The sequence below is a fragment of the Sinocyclocheilus grahami genome, unplaced genomic scaffold (genome assembly GCF_001515645.1).
Source record: "Sinocyclocheilus grahami isolate Dianchi unplaced genomic scaffold, SAMN03320097.WGS_v1.1 scaffold668.1, whole genome shotgun sequence".
In the NCBI taxonomy this organism is placed as follows: domain Eukaryota; kingdom Metazoa; phylum Chordata; class Actinopteri; order Cypriniformes; family Cyprinidae; genus Sinocyclocheilus; species Sinocyclocheilus grahami.
The window spans coordinates 106,674-126,434 of NW_015505847.1; the positions used below are offsets into that span (position 1 = coordinate 106,674).

Consider the following 19,761-nt stretch of genomic DNA (forward strand, 5'->3'; position numbering starts at 1 on the left):
AATAGTATTTCCCAGAAATATTATTTCCCATAATTTATTTAGGAGAAAAAAATTAAATGTGCAGTATTCCTGAAAAAAAAAACTAAAATTTAATGGAACCAGAAAACCAGAAAATAATGGAAAACAGAATTTGGTAAAGATAAAACTGTAAAACTCAAATAATTAGACAGGCTTTTTGATTAATACAATTTTATTTAACCATTAAAACAGTATAGAAAAATGAAAATGGAATAAAATGAATTTGGAAATAAAACGGATTTCATAGGGCCCTATAATTATAATTATTTTTTTGTGGTAATAAAAATAGATGTAAGTGATCAATAGCCTTTAAAATTACTTAAAATACATATATAATAGCAATGAGGCAATACTAATTAGTTCAAATAAAGTATCAAAAGCAGGAAATCATATGGTTTTATTGAACAAAATTGTTAAAATACATAATGTATTATAAACTATAGAGCTAATGTACATTACGCGTTACAACAAAGGCCTGCAGGGGGCGCCAACGGCCTAGTGATTATTTTTACACATTGCTGTGCGATCTAATCCTTGTTTAATATTGACCAAGCACCATTTCATTCAAGTGTCCACTTAATCTTTAATATTTGGCCATTTCTTTAGGACAGAAATGCTATAGCCACTGTAATTAAATGAATATGTGGACATCAAAACATGTAAACTCAGAGTGAGGGTTTGAGCTTTTATTTTGAAACCGGGATGTATTCTCCTGAGTTTGCGTAGATTTATAAATGATTTACCTTAATCTGATGAAATGGCACACGTTGCGTTCCCAGATGAACGTTATAATAAACCCAAACTCACAACATGCAGCGATGGAGTTTGAGACGCTCCAGACATGTAAATGATGACAGTTCCTGTGGAACTACTGTGAATGGAGCCGCTGTGTGACGCATGCACATAATTAAAGCGCATATACTGTATTAGAACTGCATCGCATATAATTATTTAATTAAATCGTAGCGTTTGTGAATTCACAAATATGCTTAATTATTTTTAAACGAATTTAATATATCATGCAGCCCAGGAAAACAGACTAATAATGTGTTTTGTACATTCTCGTCTGTGAAATGCGCCACCTCCGGTATTTTGCCGGTTAGTCGACGCAAGCAAAGTGAAGTCGAGAAAAAAAAAAAATAATCGAATAGTCGAATAAAATCGACGAATCGCGACAGCCCTACTATTATTTATTTGTTTGTTTATTTATTTTTAGAAATGTAAGCTCTTTATTATAATTGCATAAATGTTCTTAAAGTCCGCATGAAATCAAAATGGACTTTATTTACTTTACTAGCGCACATTGCTAGTAATGATGTGAACAATTAATCCGTGCAAGTTAATCCGCTGAAACAAATTGTTTGTCTTCGTAATCTTTAATCAAACTCTGAACATTTACTTTCGCTCTGGAATGGCATTCCTTTTCTGATATATATATATATATAAAACTTTCGAGGATTTATGATGCTGATGACCGTAACTTAAACGCATCATCACAGTCTTGTGAAAAGGGTCCATCATTACTGCACAGACTCAGGCTCCAACTGAAGTCATCAGCACAAGATGACTGCAGCCACACCTGCAATATTTTGGCTTCATTTTTCTATAGTAAAAGGAAATAGAGAAGCATCATCTATCTTTTTTACAGTCTATGCAGCATACAATATGTCTTACACACTGAAATACCAACAGTATCTCCAAAGATCACTCGACCATAGAAATAGCAACAGTTGTGTTTGGGGAAGTTATTCTGTAGTTTGTTAAGATCAGCTGATCTTTGTTTACTTTTTAACTGCTGCATGCAGATCAGAGTCAGTAAGAGCAAAGCGCTTCTCGACTCCTAACTGCTGACATTGAGACATTAACCTGGTGGCCAATTCATTTACAATTGACCCTACACTACCAGTCAATAACTTGGGATTGGTTTAATCTTTCTGAATGTCTCTTTTACAATTAATTAGCAATTTATTTATGAATTATGAATTGGATTATTAGCAATAAATTTTTTTCTTACTCCAAACTTTTTAATGGTAGTGTATCACAGTTTCCACAAAAATATGAACATTTAACAGTGAATACTTCTTGAAGTGGTAAAACACTGGTGAAAAACTTACACCTGTACACTGGAGAAAAACAGATTTGCATATGTTTACTTCAAATTTCTTTAGAGAGAAGTATTATTTCCCCCCGTTTTATTTATTTTTAGGCATTATTATTATTTTATTTATTATTGTTGTTTTTTTTAAACCCAAAACAGGGTGGTGTGACCATTATGGAGCGCTATAAACACATTTATGTTTTATTCATATGAGAAGCCAGAGGGCGTCATCCTGCAGTAAATCTAAATATGTCTCAGAGAAGTAAAATAACTTATAAGTTTCCAGGAAATCACTGAAATGCATCCAGCTACCACTATTACATAGAAATTCTTTGACTGATCAAACATGAAAACAATAAGACGACAACAACACACAGCTATGACAATGTATGGTTTACCTGTGTTCTTCAAGCATTCTCAGGCATTTTCATAAGAATAAAGTCTATTTATAATGCAATGCTAATCAATATAGCATTTCTTACAGTATAGAATACTATAAAATCTTTTCTGCCTCATTTTTTGATGAGAAGCCACATCAGATCACAAAAAGGAAGTTATTTCAAACCATGGACTGACATTATGACATGAGTTTGGAAAGAAAACATTATTAAATGTGACTGGTTCATACTTCTCATTACACTGCAGTGTGCATGACCATTTCACATGGCATGTGTTTGGCCAATCAATGTACACTTATGGTCACTGGTAGTTCCTACTGTGCTGGGTACTTACTAAACTAGGGATGATTCAGGACTAATCTAACAAATGACTCATCGATTAGTGAGATTGACAAGTTTATAAGAATTTTTCCCACTTTATATTAGGTGGCCTTAACTACTATGTACTTATTTATAAATAAATAAATAAATATATATATATATATATATATATATAAAATACAATGTATACAGGTAAGGTTAGGACAAGGTTTGGTGGTATGGGTAGGTTTAAGGGAAGGGTCAACAGTGTAATTATAAATGTAGGATCGGGTGGAGGAGACGGAGAAGAAATGGGGGAGGAGGGGGGGGGGGGGGGGAAATCGGGAGAGGTCCTCAAGCTGGGATTCGAACTCGGGATGCCCATAGCGCTACAGTGCTATATGTCGTGCGCTGCCCACGTGGCTATTGCCGCCGACACCGCCCCTGTTTCCTACCATCACAAACATGTAACCAATCCTGTCAACTTGCTGGGATGGACTTTTCATATTAGTATCTCCACTGGTCATAAGTTTACAATGTGTTTTTACAGTGTTGAGCAATGTAGCCAATCACAGACATTTATGTTGTTTTTTTGAATGCAATAGCCAATTAGAGGTGTTTAGACAGAATCCACTCACCACTCAAAATGGTGATTTCATTTTTGTTCAGTGCTGAGTTATGCATGTATGTGAATAATCTCATTAAAACAAACATGTAGACGCAATGTAAATATGAGATTAATTGTGCAGTGTTGTAGAGTTTCACTGATTACAACAGAACGTTGTAGCATTATGCTAAATTAAGATGAATGAGAGCTTTTTAGTGATTTCAAGGGGGAGTGCTCTTTGTGCACCTTTCAGGCTATAATTTCATTCAGAATTTGAAAAATAATTCACTGGCACAATCACTCTCTGAAACCAATTTGTCCAAGCGTTTACTACTTTAATTAACTGAGTGAAAGTGGAGCAGGTCCTGGCTGGCGTGATTGAGGATAATCGGGAACTAGTTAGCATAATCATGGATTCGCATATACTAAATGAGGTAAGTTTTTATTTTATTTTTTTCACAGGAAAAAGCATTTCAATATGTCATTTTGCTTATCAAAGATGAGTTTAAAGGGAGAAAAATAGTGAATGCAGGGGGACTTGAATTATTCTATAGTTCATTATCTTTTCAAGCATTATAACATGACAAACCTTTATTGACCTTTGCTCTCATACACAATAAATATATGAAAGATTTGTAAGAATATCAAAGGTAAAACTAAATAAATAGGTGCATTGTTGTGTTCATATAAGAGTTAAAGACACTTAATGGGACTATTTAGTCCATGTGCAAAGTAAAGTTGAAAATAACAATTTTGATGACACAATTTTATATTAGATAGATGATATGATGTGAGTAGTTTGGATGTTGTTGTTGTATATATAGGTTTTGCTGCTTGATATGTTCAATGGGTAAAAGGACTTTGATATTTATAGGCATTTTGATTTACATTCTTGCCTTGCAACCTTCCCATTTTACTGTAAAATTTTTGTATTTACATTCTGTAGACATTTCACAAACTCAAACCTGAAATATGAATGTCTTAGTGTTTTTCACCTATAATAGCAACTTAACACAAAACAGCACTTGAAAACAGCCTTGGACTACAGAATGGTCTTCATTACTGTAAGAGACTGAAAAAAAAAAGTTGTATATGGGGTATATTTGGGGGAGGGTTGGACTGGAAGCAGAGAATAGAGAGAGAGAGGACTATTATAGTGCAAAAAGTGCTTGGCCAGTATCAAGGCTGGACTGTGAGAAACAGACAGGCACTAAGATGAGCCAACAGAAGCATGGAAATAGATTATTTTACCCTCGTGCTAATGGATAGAGATGCTTTAGATGTGATTAGGGCAGAGGGAGATGTAGGAGCAAGAGAATGGCAGCCAGATAAAGTGGGTGTGGACAATATAGTTCAATAAACAAGGTTGCTTTGAAAAGGAATAATCATAGAGGTGTAAATTAAAGTTATTTTTCTTAAGTTAATTATAGTATTTGTTTCCAGTAATTTACCTTCTACTCCTAATTTACTAGATTTACTAGTTCCCTAACAACTTCCCAGGTCTAAGATCTTCGCTGATGCAAATTCAAACGGTTAGTTTAAGTCTCCATTTGGAGAATGTTTATCTTTGTCTGAGTACTTAAGAAATGGTTGCAAAATCTCAGGGCGATTCTGTAAGCCCATTTTTTGAGTGCATTCCATACACTCAGCACTGTGTATGTTTTTGAGGTATGCAGGTATGCATTTCTATTCGGACTACTTTATTCAGATTACTTAGGCTCAGTAATGAGAGAAGCAGTAGGCACATCTTTTGAGACCATCAGTCACTCACGCATTTTAGCAAGCTGTATGTACATGATTTAGGAAAACTATCATTCAGATATGAGCAAGCAGCAGGCCAAACTAAACATTATTAGTAAACCCTGCAACCGCTGACTACGAATGGATGTGTGATACAGCATGGAAACATAAATCATACTGTGTTTGTTCATTTAGGTCACAGGAGAACTGACAACCTGACTGAGCCTGTTTTTTCTCCACTAGAGTCATTACAGTACATTACAGATATTGCAGATTATTGCTCTTCCTACCATCTGCAGTCCTCATGCCTCCCTGCAGCAGGACTATGGCATGTTCATGTAGATGAACAGAAACCCTGGGAATCTTCCTTCTGGTGTTTTTTTTGGATTTAGTAGAAAGTCTCTTTAATGTCCCTAGTTATTGGAACTGTACTAGTAAAAAAATTTCACCTGTAAACTGTTAGTGTTTAAGGACTGTTCCACAGATACATGTGCAATAATTGTTTATGGTTGATCGAACAAGCATGTAAAAACACTTTCTAGTAAAGATCTGTACAGTTTATTTGGATTTTACAAATTATCTCTAAAATACAGTTTCTAAAAATAGACCTATTTTTTTTTCTTTGTTGAAAGTCTGAATATAAGTGTGAATTGTGAATATAGAGTTAATCATTTAATTTTAAATACATAACTGTAAATCTGAATAGATATTTTTTAAATCCTTAATGTATAAATGCAAATCTGAATATGTACTGTCTTCATCTCATTATAAATATATATTTATCCTAGCTAGCCATCTAATCTTTGCTATTACAAATACACTCGGCAAGTTGAGAGGTTTTGTCAGGTCTGGAGGAAATATAAAACAATGAATCACCTGCATAACAGTGGAAAATAATGCCATGGTTTCTGATAATGTCTACGAACTGAAAAATATTCAAGGAGAAAAGTATCGGCCCTAAAAACTGCCAACTTGAAGATTTTTGAGATGTGTCCTGAAGAAAGTAAAGAGGTAAAGGGGTCTGTGACGAGAGGGGCGGGGCCGAGAGCCGTGGGAACGGAGCGAGGCCGGTGGAGTAATTGCGAATGCGTGACACCTGTGCCACTCACCGGTCTCGAGTCTCACGGAGGAGCTCCGGAAGGATACAAAGGAGGAGTGACGACAGGGAAAGACGAGAGAGGACCAGGCCTGGATTTTATTTTGTGTTTTGGTTTTGTTTGTGCGTGACAGTCGTCCGCGAGGGGCTGTCGCGCTGTTTTGAGTTTATTTTATTATAAAAGTTTCTTTGAGTGTTCACCGGTTCCCGCCTCCTTCTTCCCGACCTACAAACGTTTGTTACAGGGTCCTATTATGCTTTTTCAGTTTTAATTAGTGTGCAATGTTGCTGTTCCGAGATTTAAAAAGGTCTGCAAGGTTACAAAGCTCAAAGGTGACTCTAAAACAGCAGAAAACATTTTTCAAGAAATACAACAAATGGCTCATTCAGTGTCACTCATTTAAATAATTCCCACCCAATGAATATGCAAAAAAAAGAGGGCGAGGCCTGGTTGAGCTGTAGTACAAAAGTCAAAGAAGAGCTGCTTAAAGGGATAGTTCACCCAAAAATGAAAATTCTGTCATTAATTACTCACCCTCATGTTGTTCCAAACTCATAAGACCTCATCTTCGGAACACATATTAAAATATTTTTGATGGAATCTGAGAGCTCTCTGACCCTCCCATAGACAGCAAGGATCCTTACACGATCAAGGTCCAGAAACATAGCAAGGATGTCGGTAAATTAATCCATGTGTCATCAGGGGTTCAACTGTAATTTTACAAAGCTACGAGAATACTCTTTGTGCGCAAAAGAAAACAAAAATAATGACTAGACGCAAACAACGTATCCACATGACACAGCTGACACAGAACAGCATACATTGTTTACGTTCAGAGGAAACTCTCCAAAATGGCGCCAGGCTGACATGGAGCAGACAAATTGTTCAATAAAGTAGTTATTTTTGTTTTCTTTGTGCACAACAAGTATTCTCGCAGCTTCGTAAAATTACGGTTGAACTCCTGATGTCACATGGATTATTTTACCGATGTCAGAGAGCTCACGGGATGCATCAAAAATATCTTAATTTGTGTTCCAAAGATGAACGGAGGTCTTACGGGTTTGGAACAACATGAGGGGGAGTAATTAATGACAGTATTTTCATTTTTGGGTGAACTAACACTTTAAGTAGCGTGTTGTCACCATGGCAAAGAGAATGTACTTCATATGTACACAGTACTTATAAAACCTTTGCAAACTGTTAATTCAAAGTTTAAATTGTAGTTAATGCATTAATAGACTCTATACAAATAGTGGGTTCTTCATTCATTGTCACTGTAATTAACCAAATTGTTATTGTTTAACTAGCTCATATGTAAAGAGTTATATATTGCTTTGTTAACAACTTATTAACCATAAATAGTTCTCACTTTAGATTAGGTCATGGAAAATGTCATTAATGAAGTGCTTTATCTTTGAATTTTCTAGAGCTTTTTCGCATTTGGCTCCCAAACTCTGGAATAGCCTTCCTGATACCGTTTCCTTTAACCTGCCACCACAAAACAGATCTGAGGTCAGTAAAACATGGGCCATGTTTAACATCAGCTCCATCTGCTGCCATCAGGCTTTATATATAAAAAAACCTGGCCAGTTTGTGTTTTGCTTTACTTTGCCTTACATTGGGTGTAACACTAATATGACATCAAGCATGACACAGAAACACCTAACTGATAGGAGTGGCTCACCTTTGTACCCTTTTCTGTTCCTTTGTCTGAAGGAAAAAGCTGAAAGAGACGTGGGAAACAAATTCAATAATAGGAAACTCTGCATGCTCTGTTCTTGCCATTGGGAGCTTCCTATTACATAAGCTTCCTATTAGTGCTTCAGAAACTAAAATATGTCAACAAATTTTTCATAGCTAGTTTTTTGTTGTTGTTTTTACATTTTGTAAAAAATTTGTGTTTCACTCTGAAAAATCCACTGTATGATGGTGGATGTTCAGAGTGGCTGCCATGTTGTTATGGGGTATTTTAGAGAGAGAGAGAGAGAGAGAGAGAGAGAGAGAGAGAGAGAGAGAGAGAGAGAGAGAGAGAGGAGAGAAATTGCATTGCAATGCAGTCACAATCTTACTTTTCCAATGCAGTCATCAAAGAAAGCCAAGCTGGTGTCTTTGTCGCTAACAAAAGTACATTCCTCAATGAAGCGGATGAAGATCTGAGTCTTGGTGAGCTGAGAGTAGAACTTCTGATGTGCACGATCTCTACTCTTTAAGAATCCTAAAGAGACATTGGAATTATTCAGTGACTAATCAGTTGCAGTAGTTCAATACTTTGGCAATAATTACACTTTATACAGGCACATATAGCGACATGCCTTGCTATAAATTTTCATCCATGTCTGTTAGCTTTGAGGCTAGCTGTATGCAAGTGTAGTCCTAAAAGCTTAACTCTTAAACACATTTAAACAGTTCTTTTATTGAGTGAACAAATGGAGCAAAGAGATTGGACAAAATGAGTGTAAGATGAGTCATGAAATAAACACTCTAGAATAATAATATCCCTCCCTTGATACCACCTGACTAGCAATAGCAAGTAGCAAATCTTGTTCATGGGCGTGATTATTAACAAAAGGCTGCTAGCTATTACTAGGGATGCACGATATATCGGCCACCATATCGGTATCGGCCGATAAATGCTCATTTTTTCTGTTATCGGTATTGGCCTGATAAGAAAATTTGGCCGATATCTTAAAGCCGATAAATAATGCATTATTTCCTTCAGAGACACTTCAGATGCGCGCTGTTCGTTTGCAGCCTTTTGTGCAATTGTACGTTGTAATATTGTGTTTATTTGATGTATATCTGATTTATCTCATATAGAATGCGTTTGGTTAAGTTAAAAGAGCGCTTCAGTTTACCGGTGATCGTCTTTAGCTCAGCGCACGCAGCTCAAACAGCAGTGCACAACATTAATAACTATGATTGGGAATGTTGTGTATATAACATTCTAATGAGAACATTATTATAATAAAACGTTGTGCATTCTTTGGGTTTAGTTGCTGTGTTTCAGCGCGTTGTTATGGGAAGAGCGCATCCACAACAGGATCACACATTCTGACTATAGCATGCAATAACTGCGTCATTTTGTACATATATAAGTTGTAATATTATGTTTATGTTGTATTAATATTAATCTCAGGATGCATTTCCTTGAGTTAAATAAGCTGCCAGCAAAACGCTTCAGTTTACCGTGTTCATTCAGCTCTTCAGCTTCAGCACGCGCAGCTCAACGGCTGCTGTTTAAAACAGTGGTATTAATTTGTTACTTTTTCAAAATCATTGATATATTATTAATAACAACAACCACTTGTATTTTTCTCTTATTATTTTCATCAACAATATGGTTTAGTAATTAAAATCATTTAATTATTGTCCGTGCAGAGGCTATTCCGTTTTATTGATCTATGGCGCATTCATTTTGATTCTTTACACGTGTAATGATGTCCAGTGACTTGTTTGCATTATTTATGCATTATTTTATTTATTTGTAAGACTTTTTTATGACTAAATTTGGTAATGGGAGAGTAAAAATATTTTTAAAACGTACACCGTTCAAACTAGGCTGCTTATGTTGAAGTGTTTGGGATGTGGCTTTTAATGATGAGACCTTTTTTGTAATCAGGCTCTCAAAAAGTATATAACAATTTGGATATAGATTTATCGGCCAGCATATCGGTCATCGGCTTTCAAAAATAAAGAATAATCGGTATCGGGCAAAATTTTCATATCGGTGCATCCCTAGCTATTACAAAAAGCGGAGGAGCTCTTCAATATGCCACAATGAGCAATGGGACATCCTACAGTCTTGTGGACCTTGGACACAAAACCAAGATCTCATATCACTACACAGGGCCACTATTCTGCTGGAAGAGTTACCTTGCAGGTCATAGAGTGAGTCTGCAGCAGTAGCTTTCTCAGAAGGTGCTTGTGTGATTGGTTTGAGGTAGGTTCGGTAGCCCTTCAGTATGGATGTCATAAAGCGCAGGAACGCCTCCTGAATCTCCATCTCCAGCTCTGTCTTTTTCTTATGCCAGGTAAAGTCTGCCTCGATAGGGGTCATCTCCACTGCCAAGCCTTCTAGTGCTGTACGCCGAACTGTATTGAAAAAAATCCTCATATACAATAGGTCTCACGTACCCATAGTCACACCTTTTTTAACTGAAAAAAATTCAGAGATGCAGCAGAGGGAGATAAATTTAATGCATAAAGAAGCTGTAAAGGTGAAAGGAGATCTTACCAGTGGCAAGCTGGTGGTGAAGATTTCCTAGAGAGTTGATAAGACCTTTGCAGGGCTTCTTTGGGAGGTTCTTCCAGTTACTATTTCTTTTTTCATCAGACCTAAACCAAAAAAAAAGGCAAATATCACATAATATATATTATATATTCCATGCCTTGAAAACATAACAAATAGCAATACATTCCCAAATGTTTAAACTTAAAGTTCAAGGGTGCTCACAAGTATATAGTGTTGGTGTCCAAGTCCACACAGACCACATCAGGTGGGGGATCGTAGAGGTCAAAGTATCTAGAGTCAACGCCCACAATGAATGGACATGGTGCATTGAGGACCCCCGCCAGAGACAGAGGGCAAAGAGGGATATAAGGACACTGCCACTGGAATGGGAAGATCATCTAGACGGAGACGATAATGACAATGGTGTCCCATTTATTAATATAGCAAATCCTTCAAATATTCTCATTCCCTTCTGAACAATTGGTTTACATGAGAACACACTTTTACATTACTTTTAATTACCCTACTTGCAATTTACATTCACAAACATTTTGTGCTAGGGATGCACCAAAATGAAAATTCTGGGCTGAAATTCTGGATGCACTTGACCGAAAACCAAAACTGAAAATACTTAGTAATAATTATTTATTATTTTATTAAATAATATGATGTAATTTTGTAAGACTTATTAATTTAACTGAATTTCAATGACACTGAATTAAAAAAAAACATAAGCCAAAGAAATACAATAAAAATGCACAGAAAATATATGAATAAATATCGATGTATTAATTTTATTCAGTTCTATGCTACAGAATCAGATATAATTTTTTTGGACTAATTATTCAAATAATGTATAGTCGTACTACAAAGCTGTAGCGGAGGTAAGAAGGTAGCGGTATTTTACCAGTGTTGCCTAGTACAGCTGTACTACGCTGCTGCAAACAAAAACACGACAAGTGCACTACATACAAATTGACGACAGCTAGAGGGAGAGTGAAACCTGTGTGCTGAACACTGTTGAGCGATGTGGCACAGTTTGGCCGTTTTTCTCTTTCGTCCGAAAATGCCATTTTTAGTGGCCGAAAATTCGGTGCATCCCTATTTTGTGCTTAGCACAATCTGCCATGTGTAATTTCAATCTTGATTATAGAGGATGCAGCAGACTTTCACAATCTGGCATAATTTATTAAGATTATACAACACCAGTGTACATGGTTCTGAATCTGTAGAAGGTTTTGTATGAATGAAAAGTTTTTATTGTGAAACATGTGAAAAGTGTGAAACATTGTACAAAGTAGCAAACCATTTCCCCCTTTTTTTTTTTTCCCAAACACTCACCGCCACAACAGCCTCAGCCACCCCAGTCAGTACAGCTGGTCTCAGGGAGTGCAACAGGATCTTGCTTTCCAGCAAGATAAAGTGTAGCAGTGTGGCACAATTTTCTGGGCCCAGATTCATCAGCAGTGTGCTGTAGTCTGCTCCACTGAAGAGCAGAGAAGAGGAAGAGTGAAAAATAATCAAAATATCAGATGCTAATTTTACAGAAGTGGTTTGAATTCATGGTAGAAGGACTTATTTCATATTGACATATTTGAAAACGCTCTCTAAGATTTAGATTGGCATTGTTCTGAAAGGTGAATATTCCTTAGTATTACTTCAAATCTATTATTATATATTACTTTATTATTTACTTCTCTTTTCTCTTAAAAAGGTTTAAGAACAGAAAAGTAAATTCACTGTTCATCAGCTAGAAAAAAATATCTGTGTCAGTATAATTGTGGTGTGGACTTCCCTATTCTCATGAAATTAAAACAAACATTAAAACTTTATAGTTATTGTTGTTGTTATAGATATCGTCCTTGGTGTGAGCAGACCTTAACAGTGGAACTACTTTTCTTGGATGAATTTGTGATTAAGTGTTACCAGTGTAATTTCTGTGTTTGGAATTGTCATCAATCGCAATGTAATTCCTTACCTAACAGACACTGTAACACTGAGTTACAAGTTACTTACTATATAGAGGTTAAAGGTGCCTATTACAGCACCTTCAGCTTAATACTAAAAATATTGTGTGATGTAATATGCAACACACCCAAAATTATGTTTTAGAGAGTCATGAACCTTTCAATTTTATAGAACCCAGTACACTGGTCAGTAGAACCAATAACTATAGAGAGGATCTTGTGATCGAGTGAAAAGAAAATGCCGATATGACAGGTCATGTATTTTTTGTCCATACAATTGAAGTGGGAACCAAAACGGTTTGGTTATCAACATTCTTTTAAATATTTTCTATTATGTTACCTAGAAAAGAAAATCATACAAGTTTGGAACAACCTGAGAGTGAGTAGGAATTAAAATTTTTTGGTGGACTATCCCTTTAACAGGACTTTAAAGGAACACGCCACTATTTTTGAAAATAGGCTCATTTTCCAACTCCCCTAGAGTTAAACAGTTGAGTTTTACCGTTTTCGAATCCATTCAGCTATCCGTCTCTGATCTGACCTCCTAAAACTACCACCACTCCAACTGAAAGGAAAAGATGGAAGAATTTCCTATGGAAAAAATTGATGATAAAAATGACCAGCCATTCTTGTCTGACTTCAAACTGCAGCTCTGCTGGCCAGAATTAGATAAAATGAGATTCTAAAATAGAAAAGGTTATACATAAGTAAATAGGTATGACTCACTACATCTGGATTCATGAAATGATATACAGTGGCTACAAAAATTTTAAGACAATTAAGTCATTTCAGAAGATATGAATGGTATATCAAAATAAATAAATATTTTAGCTGCTTGTTCAAAATAACAAGCGAACAACACAATTGGCAAAAAAATTTAGAGCTCAATTTAATTAAATTCAGTCCACTTAAATATGTAAAACTGAAATTTACTTTATGTTTGGACTACAGGAATAATTTGGTGCATTAGTTTAAACTGCATGGGTGAATTTAAATTAAGAAAAGTACATTGTTTTTAAACAGTTACCTTAAGAAATCTATGTAAAATCTACTTGGGAAAAAAAATATAAATAAATTTATATATATATATATATATATATATATATATATATATATATATATATATATATATATATATATATATATACTTATATTATGTAAAACTGAAATTTACTTTATGTTTGGACTACAGGAATAATTTGGTGCATTAGTTTAAACTGCATGGGTGAATTTAAATTAAGAAAAGTACATTGTTTTTAAACAGTTACCTTAAGAAATCTATGTAAAATCTACTTGGGAAAAAAAATATAAATAAATTTATATATATATATATATATATATATATATATATATACTTTTGCAAAAATGTATGTATGTATGTATGTATATATATTAAGGAAAATTTCTTTTTTTTCAGCCTACCACAGTTTCATAATGAACCAAAAATTTTACACTTCTAAAAAAACACTGTGTTCTGTGCCATTGCTTTGGCGAAGCATCTGTCAGATCTAAAATCTGTCAGATGAAAGCCAAAGTCTCACTAAATACTGTGTGAGACACTTAAGTTTCACTAAGATTTTACAACCAGAAACTGTCCAAACAAAAATGAATCTATTATTATATGCCACTTGTTTCATATTTCATTATCTAAAACAACAGTATCTTCACCTATGTCCATACCTTAATCAAACAGAAATCATTTACCTTAGTGGTAAAGGTGTACAGACAGGTTGGGACAGGATTAAGGTGTCATGTGCCGACAGCTTACGGGGGGGAAAAAAACAGATCTGGCATTACCTAAACAAAGTCTAAACAATTCGTTGAAAAGTCACAAATATATAACTCGTATAACGTTATATAATGCTATAAACAAATATACACAGATGAGCCAAAATATTATGACCACTAATATGCTGTAGGTCCTCCGTGTGCTACCAAAACAACTACACCCCGCCGAGGCATGGACTCTACAAGACCCTTGAAGGTGTACTATGACATCCGGCACCAAGATGTTAGAAGCAGATTCAAGTCCTCAAGTCCTTTTAGGTTTGCGAGGTAGAGTAGGTTTGTGGATCGAACTTGCTGGTCCAGCACATCCACGGATGCTCAGTTTGATTGAGATCAGGGGAATTTGAAGGCCAGGGCAACACCTAGAACTCTTCATTATGTTTTTTTTTTTAAACCATTCCTGAACAATGTGTGTTGTGTGGCAGGGTGCATTATTCTGTTAAAAGTGGCCACTTCCACCAGGGAACACCATTGTCATGAAGGGGTGTACCTGGTCTGCAACAATGTGTAGGTAGGTAGCACGTGTCAAATTTACCACCACATTTATTTTCGGATATAGTTTCCCAGAAGAACATTGACCAGAGCATCGCTCTCTCCACCGTCTTGTCATTGTCCCACAGTGGATCCTGGTGCCATCACTTCCCTAGATAAACAGTACCAAAAGCAACCTTCTTCCACTTCTCCAATACCCAGTTCCTACACTCGCATGCCTGTTGTAGGTGCTTTCGATGGTGGACAGGGTCATTGTAGACACTAAGATTGGTCTGTGGCTAAGCAGCCCCATACACAGATCTTTATTCCTGCCCATCTCGCCTGCATCCAACATGTTGATTATGAGAACTGATTGTCTGCTTACTATCTAATTTACCCAGACCTTAATATTTAATTGTTAGGAGATGATCAACGTTATTTACTTCACCTGTGTCTGGTCATAATGTTTTGGCTCGTCAGTGTATGTTTACAGGTATTAAATGTATAACTTTGGAATCCAGAATAATAGAGAGAAAAAAACTGTCCTCCTTACCTGGACCAGTATTCTTGGCCTCTGAGGAGAAGGGAAGGAGACATTGTGCATGAAATGGGATATGTGTCTAAAAAACAAAAGAAATCAATCATATTAACCCAACTCATAGACTGATATCACAATGAAACAAATGACTTCTTCTGTTAAACACATGGCTAGGTGATTTACTATTACAAATATACTGGTAACAGTCTACGTAGAGCTTTCCAAATCAGTCACTTATGAGGTTCCATGATGGTTACTATGCTGCCTTGGAAGACAGCTGCCTATGTAGATAGTTTATTAGGTTTTGGAACAGATTCATATTGTGCAAAATAGTGTTATTGCCATCTTTAAAAAATAGAGACAACATTACTGCAAAAAGCGGTGTTTTAAAAAAATTGCAAATAAAAAATAGTAGTGAACTGCAGTTGAAGTAAGAATCTGTTTGTACTTCTCAATGGGCAGAGGGTTGACTCCATTGGCTGACAGCTTGTAAAGGAACATTAGGAACTTCCTGAAGGACTCAAAGAAAGGCCAGCGGGACAGCAGGCAGATGCATTTGTTGGTATTGACTGTGCGGTTGGGTATGACCTTCTTGTCCACATTGGAGACCAGACCTAGCTGGATCTTTTGTTTCTCGCTGAGACCGTCCACAGAATACGGCTCGTAGAACTGTATTCCAGCTCCATAGACCTGCAGAAGAGGAACAAAAATAGACAGTTGTAATTATTTTTTTTTCAATTTCAACTTATGCCATCCATTAAATCTGAACAGATTCAGATAGAATTATCTGTCTTTCACCTAAGGTGCTGTTAAAAAGTGTAATACATGTCTCCACAATTAAAAGAATGAAAATCAATTTGACCCCCTCCAACTATGCTGATTTTAACCATTTGATGCGGACGGTCACTGGTGTATTTAGAACATTCACTGCTAAACTCAAACATGTTTTTGCACTTTGTCAGGCGCTGAGGTGTCACTGGTGCTGGGGCTCAGTGGTTTTCATAGCCTATATCACAATAATTCACTGTTTTAAACCACATAAAATGTATTTAAAATGTAGGTTTCAGACATTTAAATTAATTAATAGCAAAAAAGACATAAATACACACAATGTTTGTGAGTTTTTTTTAAAGCAGCAGTCTGTAAGTTTTGCCTCTTTATCACCATCTCTGTTTGAAAACCTGCAATTGCAGTTATTTGCATAATTATCTTCCTTGCATGGGTTGTGCACCGGCATGGCGTGGTTGAATCTAATGTTTTGATGTGTGGCTGTCAGCCACCGCACCGGTGTGGATACTGTACTTCTGAATCACAGATTTTAGCCTACGTCTTCGAAGTATGACCCAAATAAGAATTTTCACTGGATAAGTAAGTAACAAGTAAGTAACAAGTCTGTTTTGTTCTGACCAACTGAGAAAAAAAGCATTACAATAAATCGCACTACCAATGGTGATTAAATCTAACGATCACTTAGCTCATATCACATCAAACCGTGCAAATGCTTATTTTTATACTTTTTTCTCAAATTGTTCATGTTAACAATATCAGCATTGTGTGACTATGTGTGTATTAGCGTGTAGATTTTAGTGTCTGTACAGGCTAATCTCTAATTGTCACACCATTTGAATTTCATATCAAGAAATTATTTTAACCCAAAAGGCAAATTCTTCCTTAGAACTGGTTCTCTTTAAAATATAAATTTTCTGTGATCCCACGTAGGCTATCTGTAATCAGATGCACATTTAAAACTGGAATATAATCTAATTTCAGTCATGCATTTCATAAACACATAATCCTTTCTGGATTACAATCTGCCATCATATTCCAGCTGCTGTGAGATCCTAGGTAACTATAAAGTTCGCTCTATTCTTCTCCTAGTTCAATGGTGACTTACTTTTATGTATTTCGGGAGAAATAGGTGAATTTACATGATGTTAATCTAAAGATCCGATTCTCTGAATGAGCATTATAAAGTTTTTAAACGACAAACACATTTACTTTCACTTACACACATTTGACAATCAGAATACACACCTCCCCCCACCCCCTTAGCCCCCCAGAGAATTATGCAAGCCCCCCCCAGTTCGTGTTTTCTGGACTGGGAGGATAACACTGAGGAAAGTGATGGGACAGGAAGTGGAGTTGTTTCTTTAGGATTAACATGTCATGTGACAGGAAGTGATGCAACATGGAGATAAAGAAACTGACTGCACCGTTGCCAACTCTCGCGAGACAAATAAGCATCCGAAGCTTCAAAAACAAGCCAAAAACAAGCCCAATATTTTTTGATTATCATCAATATTATTTATTATTATCAATTATTTAATACCAATAAATGAGCCTGCAACATATTAAACTGAAACTACTCTTTTACTCTTTTAGCTGCATCTAAAATGGAATTTAGATATATTTACACAGACTCTTTAATGCTGTTCGATTAGAATTGCATAATTCTAATTGAATTCATAATTCATCTATAAAGCAGCTATGAAACCCTAACTCAACAGTAAGTACAATTTGTTAATTGATAGGTAACACTTTATTTTAAGGTGTCCTTCTTACACATTACATGTACTTACTATTATAATAACAATTCATTATGCATTATTACATGCAAGTAACCCTAAGCCAAACCCTAATCCTAACCCTAACCATATAGTGAGAACATGTAGTTAATCAATATTACTCAGTACTTAAAGGGTCATGAGACCCCAGACTACTTTTTCTGAGATTTTAGCAGAGGTGTTTCTGTTGCACATCATAGAAGACAATGTTAGAATCCAATAATTTTAACTATTGGAGAAAATTGGTTAATTTTAAGCTTTTTTTGCGCTATTTTCATCTTCCGAGTTTAAAATCTAAATCGTGTTGATGTCACAATTTGTGACGCGGCAAAGGACTATAGTACATCGATGACGTGTCGGTGTCTATTAAATTATTCATGAGACTGCGTATTCTTATCCTATGAGAAGATGCTTCGCTTAATTATTCACAACAGCATGTGTTGATTTGCAATGACAGACGCTTCAGACTGTGAGATTGTGTACATTATCTGAGAGAAACGTTCATGAATCGAAGGAGAGTGTTTGTTTTTGCTTTGTAGTAAGAGTTCGGCACAAACCAAACGCGATTCATTCACTTAGTGAGTATAACCGTTTTTACAGCTCCATGACACAACCCGTCAAAATGCTTATATAATCGCCGCAGAATAAGCCTTAAAAAGTTATCAGAGGTGCAACAGCACATTCATTTATAGACAAAATGAAACTGTCTAAACCCGAAGCTGTGTGTGTTGTCTGTCTCACCTCTTCCCCCTCCGCTCGCTGAGCACCACGCCGAAATAATGCATTATTTATCGGCTTTAAGATATCGGCCAAATTTTCTTATCTGGCCGATACCGATAACAGAAAAAATGAGCCGATATGGGCCGATACCGATATGGTGGCCGATATATCGTGCATCCCTACTTAAAAAGTTATCAGAGGTGCAACAGCACATTCATTTATAGACAAAATGAAACTGTCTAAACCCGAAGCTGTGTGTGTTGTCTGTCTCACCTCTTCCCCCTCCGCTCGCTGAGCACCACGCCCACTTTTTAAGCATTTTTTAAAACTGTGGTGAGAACTAACCAGTGCTGAAACGGGGTTTCATGACCCTTTAAGTGTATATAGTTACAATGTAACAAGGACACCTTAAAGTAACCAATTTATGTTACTTGGCACTTATTTGTGTAATTACATTGCAACAAGGATGGCTTAAAATGCAGTTTAACTGGTTGTTGTTTTAAATTAAACATTAAGTCATGTTGAGTGCTTTTCATGATAAGCTGTTTAGACTGCTCCAGTGTTTTTTTCCCCCTCCACTCCAGTCACGTGACTGACAACTATGAATTGTATAACAGTGCAGTTTATTTTTTACATTGTTTTGACCTCCATGCTGAACTCACCAAGCCACAGTTGAGGTTCTTGTCCACTTTACAGAAAGTGTGAGGAGGAGTCTCGCCCTTGTTTGTGATGATGACGCGGATGTCAGTCACAGCCAGTGAGTTCTGGGGCTGGACGGGGGGTGCGCGGCGGTATGTAATGAATATGCGCTGGGATGTGGCAGAGCTGTTGTTGACATTTGCACAGCGGCCAAACGGCGTGGCCTCAATGACCTCACAACCCTGAATAAGACGCTCTTTACCCTCATATAGGACCCTACAACAAAGAACAAACACTGATCAGCAACTTAACCCACAAAAAAACACAGAAAATGGAAAAGAACCCATTAACAAGTACCCTTAGGCTCTTCTTGTGATGGAATTACATTACATTAGCATTACCAAGGTCTGTGTAAACGTGTCCAGTCATGGCACAACAGGGTTTGTATGCAAGGCAGTGAAAAGAGAAGAGGAAATGTGGGAGACAGATTATCTCAATGTAAGTGCAATGAACAATAAACCTAAATTATATGAGTTCATCACCTAAAGTGATTATGACTCTTTAACCCTCAAGCATCCTTTGGGA

The 19,761-nt window shown here is 36.2% G+C and overlaps 1 protein-coding gene across 1 annotated transcript in view; it reads right to left on the reverse strand.

Annotated features, from left to right (window-relative positions):
* dennd4c (DENN/MADD domain containing 4C) overlaps positions 1–19,761 on the reverse strand; it is a 65,829-nt gene that overhangs the window by 18,930 nt on the left and 27,138 nt on the right. The window contains exons 3-12 of the mRNA XM_016242667.1: positions 19,200–19,452; positions 15,702–15,943; positions 15,269–15,335; positions 14,161–14,219; positions 11,831–11,975; positions 10,712–10,887; positions 10,493–10,593; positions 10,132–10,350; positions 8,328–8,473; positions 7,943–7,981 (exon numbers count right to left, since the gene is read on the reverse strand). Of these exons, the coding sequence (XP_016098153.1) occupies positions 7,943–7,981; positions 8,328–8,473; positions 10,132–10,350; positions 10,493–10,593; positions 10,712–10,887; positions 11,831–11,975; positions 14,161–14,219; positions 15,269–15,335; positions 15,702–15,943; positions 19,200–19,452 (1,447 nt within the window). The remainder of the gene's footprint in view (positions 1–7,942; positions 7,982–8,327; positions 8,474–10,131; positions 10,351–10,492; positions 10,594–10,711; positions 10,888–11,830; positions 11,976–14,160; positions 14,220–15,268; positions 15,336–15,701; positions 15,944–19,199; positions 19,453–19,761) is intronic.